The sequence below is a fragment of the Hypomesus transpacificus genome, chromosome 17 (assembly GCF_021917145.1).
Source record: "Hypomesus transpacificus isolate Combined female chromosome 17, fHypTra1, whole genome shotgun sequence".
Classification (NCBI taxonomy): Eukaryota; Metazoa; Chordata; class Actinopteri; order Osmeriformes; family Osmeridae; genus Hypomesus; species Hypomesus transpacificus.
Window position 1 is genome coordinate 920,344 of NC_061076.1, and position 5,000 is coordinate 925,343.

Genomic DNA, 5,000 nt, shown 5'->3' on the forward strand with positions numbered 1-5,000 from the left:
CGTAAAGAATCATCTAACAATCACTGTCTTTTCTATTTCACGTCTTAGACAGTCGGTAACATCTATACTGTACAAAAGCTTGCAAAAGGTATTCACAACACAATTCCAGATTAATTAGAATACTGCAGTCAGTATAAAATATCTATATCTTAATATTATAATGGACACAGTAAACAATGTTCCCCTTTCAAATGCCGACAAGGAAAAACCTCACAGAGACTGAAACAAACGTCAGAGAAACGGCGAGATGCAAACAGATAAAGAGAGTGACAGGAAGAGAAGGTGATGGAGAGATATAAAGGTACAGACAGCAAGAAGGCCACAGAAAGAGAGTAAAAGATGTAGAGAGAAGTACCTTAGGCAGTGTAACAGGGTATCAGGGTAACATGTCGTACACAGAATGAGGTTAAGTCCCACACAGCATCCTGTTCATCATGCAGTCATGAAACAGTTAATGTCCTAAATGAGAGTCTTATGTACGGGCCTGAACACCACTTCAGTGTCATGACTGAAAAGGCCTTCATGTGTACCAACTCAGAACCTTTCCACCGTGGAGATAACAAGTGTTTCTTCCAAGGGTCCGGGTGTGAAGGATGAGGGGATTTACCAACAACAAAGAACACCTGGACTCAGGTCACAGGCCCAATCCTAGGTCTGGAGGTAGGTCTAGTCTGAGGTGTAGTCTTTAGTCTGCTTGTCTTAAACATTTTTATGATATAAACCTTTAATTCGTTTTTACATTCACAACTATACATTTGCAACTCTGGGTCCTAAGTGTACAGACATTTGGCACAATTTCAACTCCGAGCCCTCCCCAGGACCATGATGGAGCGAGGAGGTGAAAGCAGCCGTAGAATGGAGGGAAGTAGCTGTAGGTTACTGGGGGAGAAACACCAGTATGATGTCACAGAAGAAACAGGAAGCAACACAGCAAACATGGAGGGCTGTCCATCTCAGGGAGCTCTCACCCTCGATACCACTTCTCATGGTACGTGACAGAGCGGGTCTTTACGCAAACACCAGCAGCACACAGAGTAGGTATACAGGCTATCTACTGTACACTGCAGTGACAGAGTAGGTATACAGGCTATCTACTGTACACTGCAGTGACAGAGTAGGTATACAGGCTATCTACTGTACACTGCAGTGACAGAGTAGGTATACAGGCTATCTACTGTACACTGCAGTGACAGAGTAGGTATACAGGTTATCTACTGTACACTGCAGTGACAGAGTAGGTATACAGGCTATCTACTGTACACTGCAGTGACAGAGTAGGTATACAGGTTATCTACTGTACACTGCAGTGACAGAGTAGGTATACAGGTTATCTACTGTACACTGCAGTGACAGAGTAGGTATACAGGTTATCTACTGTACACTGCAGTGACAGAGTAGGTATACAGGCTATCTACTGTACACTGCAGTGACAGAGTAGGTATACAGGTTATCTACTGTACACTGCAGTGACAGAGTAGGTATACAGGTTATCTACTGTACACTGCAGTGACAGAGTAGGTATACAGGCTATCTACTGTACACTGCAGTGACAGAGTAGGTATACAGGTTATCTACTGTACACTGCAGTGACAGAGTAGGTATACAGGCTATCTACTGTACACTGCAGTGACAGAGTAGGTATACAGGTTATCTACTGTACACTGCAGTGACAGAGTAGGTATACAGGTTATCTACTGTACACTGCAGTGACAGAGTAGAGTGGTTCAGACAGGAAGTGACCCTGAGGCAGGCCGGTTGAGGGAGATGAGGCAGGTGGATGATGGAGAAGGCAGGTTGAGGCAGATGAGGCAGGTGGATGATGGAGAAGGCAGGTTGAGGCAGATGAGGCAGGTGGGTGATGGAGAAGGCAGGTTGAGGCAGATGAGGCAGGTGGGTGATGAAGAAGCTGGGAGGCTGGACACCACAGCTAGGCTGTCAGTGTGTGTGTGTGTGTCTGTGTATAAGAGTTCACAGTGTGGAAGATACACGGCAGCTGCAGCAGGACTGGTCGCTTCTTCCCGTGGCTGGGCTTGGTTAAAGGTGTTTCTATTGGACACATGGTTCTCAAGCTGTGCTGTGATTGGTGGAGTGATGAGGTGGAGTTTCTTGTCTGCTTAGGGCCCATAGCGCATGGTGCTGTCTTTGTGTGTGTGTTCAGTTTCCTTTTGTGTAGTGCGTGTGTGTGTGTGAGAGAGTGTGTGTGTGTGAGAGAGTGTGTGTGTGTGAGAGAGTGTGTGTGTGTGAGAGAGTGTGTGTGTGTGAGAGAGCGTGTGTGTGTTCAGTTTCCTTTTGTGTAGTTGCTGAGGGAGTGTGTGACGGCACCAGTTCCTGGGGCACCAGCCGTGAACCTGTAGGCTGCGTACGCTACTGAGGAACCCAGCATCAGCCCAGTCATGTAGGACACTGTCATGGTGTTCCCTGAGAGAGACAGGAGAGAGCAGGGAGGGGGAGGGAAGCAGGGGAGAGGGAGGAGAGAGCAGGGAGGGGGAGGGAAGCAGGGGAGAGGGAGGAGAGAGCAGGGAGGGGGAGGGAGCAGGGGAGAGGGAGGAGAGAGCAGGGAGGGGGAGGGAAGCAGGGGAGAGGGAGGAGAGAGCAGGGAGGGGGAGGGAGCAGGGGAGAGGGAGGAGAGAGCAGGGAGGGGGAGGGAAGCAGGGGAGAGGGAGGAGAGAGCAGGGAGGGGGAGGGAAGCAGGGGAGAGGGAGGAGAGAGCAGGGAGGGGGAGGGAGCAGGGGAGAGATGGAGGGGGAGAGAGGAGAGGAGAGATAGAAGAGGAAAATAGTTGGTGGATATATATTATTCATAAAATGTACAATATACAAAAACGTTATATGCAATATGACATTGATTTCAGTATGTCATCTCTCCTATCCTGTCCCACCCCATCTCCCTCCTCATATCTCTCCATGTCTCTCCCTCCTCATATCTCTCCATGTCTCTCCCTCCTCATATCTCTCCATGTCTCTCCCTCCTCATATCTCTCCATGTCTCTCCCTCCTCATATCTCTCCATGTCTCTCCCTCCTCATATCTCTCCATGTCTCTCCCTCCTCATATCTCTCCATGTCTCTCCCTCCTCATATCTCTCCATGTCTCTCCCTCCTCATATCTCTCCATGTCTCTCCCTCTCGCTCTCTTACCCGCCAGCTCCCTCTGGTCAGGAGGGACCTTCCCTGCGGCCTGGATCATGGGCACGGAGCCAAAGTATCCGTTGGTGACGCCCATGAGCATGGAGAAGAGGCAGGGCCAGGCGGGGTGTGCCAGGGCGGGGGCCGAGGCCGGGTACACACACATGACAAACAGGGGGATGAACACCACCCGGAGGCAGGAGAACAGCAGGAGACGCAAGCCCGGCCAATCATACGGCAGCGCTGCCAGGATCTGGAGAGGGAGAGAGGAGGGAGGGGGGAGAGGGAAGAGGGAAGGAGGAAGGAGGAGAGAGGAGAAAAGAGAGGAGGGGAGAGAGAGGAAGAAAGAGGGAGAGCGAGAAAGGGCAGACATGGCTTAACATGGCGACAGCACCTCACCTCGTCCACTCAGCTGGGATGTAGGAGCAGGAGAGGATGAGGGTGAGGAGATGAAGGAGGACAGAGGAAGACTGAGACCCTCCCTGGGGTGCAGCTGCTGTCTCACCTTGCCTACGAAGTCGGCCATGTTGAAAGTAGCCATGATGAGTATGGGGAGCCACTCCCCTAAAGTGGGGTTCCGTATCTCAGACTCCAGGCCAGGGAACAGACACAGAGTGATGCTGTAGGTCACCGCTATAGACAGCATGTAGGCCCAGATGACACGCGCCACCACATACCTGTGCAGGATCATATCTGAGAGAGAGAGACCAGGAGAGAGAAGGCGAGAGGGAGAGAAAGAGAAAGAGAGGAGAGAGGAAGACAGAGAGAGAGAGAGACAGACAGAGAGAAACTTTCGTCATTTAAATGAAAAGAGTTGAATAGAGAATACAGAAAAGAGAGCAATAGATAAATAAACGATAAATAACCAAGTGAAACTGTAGACAGAGAGAGAGAGACAGACAGAGACGGAGAGAGACAGACAGACAGACAGAGAGACAGAGACAGACAGAGAGACAGAGAGTGAGAGAGAGAGAGAGACAGAGACAGAGACAGAGACAGAGACAGATACAGATACAGATACAGACACAGACACAGACACAGACAGACAGAAAGGTAGACAGACAGACAGACCTCTGAGGCCAGGCCAGCTCTTCTGGACTTTGGGAACACCAAAGCGGACGTACGTCCCTCCAGCAAACTCATCAGTGACATCATCAGACACACCTACAGCACTGTTCCCCTGAGGAGCGAGAGACAGAGAGGGAGAGGGAGAGAGAGAGAGGGAGAGAGACAGAGGGAGACAGAGAGAGAGAGAGAGAGAGAGAGAGAGAGAGAGAGGGAGAGAGACAGAGGGAGACAGAGGGAAAGAGGCGTGCATGGCCATAACAGTATATTGGTGCTCAGGCACAGTGCAAAGTAACAACATCTCACCTACCAGATGAGATTAACAACAACATCTCAGTAGCCCCAGCTCCACACATTCATCTCCCTTCTCAGGTACTAGACATTCTGACTTCCAACATGGCCGCCGTGTTGGAATATTCTGCTGCAGACATCACAGCCATGCTTATGAAGCCTGCTGGCCACACACACACACACACACACACACACACACACACACACACACACACACACACACACACACACACACACACACACACACACACACACACACACACACACACACACACACACACACACACACACACACACACACACACACACACTCATGCAGCCCTTGAGTCTCTGCTGTGTACTGCTGTAGGTCTAACCTTGTTAAAGGATGTAGGGACACAGTCACCGTGATGCATATGGCAATAATCCAGGGGTTCAGTAATAAGATAGAGACACACACACATACACACACACACAGGTCCATTAGTTGATTAGAAATGGTTCGGGGCCAGAGGGAACCACTCTATTTGATTATCCCATA

At 50.1% G+C, this 5,000-nt stretch overlaps 1 protein-coding gene across 1 annotated transcript in view; it reads right to left on the reverse strand.

Annotated features, from left to right (window-relative positions):
* Positions 1-2,246: 2,246 nt before the first annotated feature.
* The window catches only part of slc29a4a (solute carrier family 29 member 4a), an 8,422-nt gene continuing 5,668 nt past the window's right edge, over positions 2,247-5,000 (reverse strand). The window contains 4 exon segments of the mRNA XM_047038367.1: positions 2,247-2,418; positions 3,137-3,377; positions 3,630-3,817; positions 4,196-4,304. Of these exon segments, the coding sequence (XP_046894323.1) occupies positions 2,279-2,418; positions 3,137-3,377; positions 3,630-3,817; positions 4,196-4,304 (678 nt within the window). The 3' untranslated portion in view covers positions 2,247-2,278.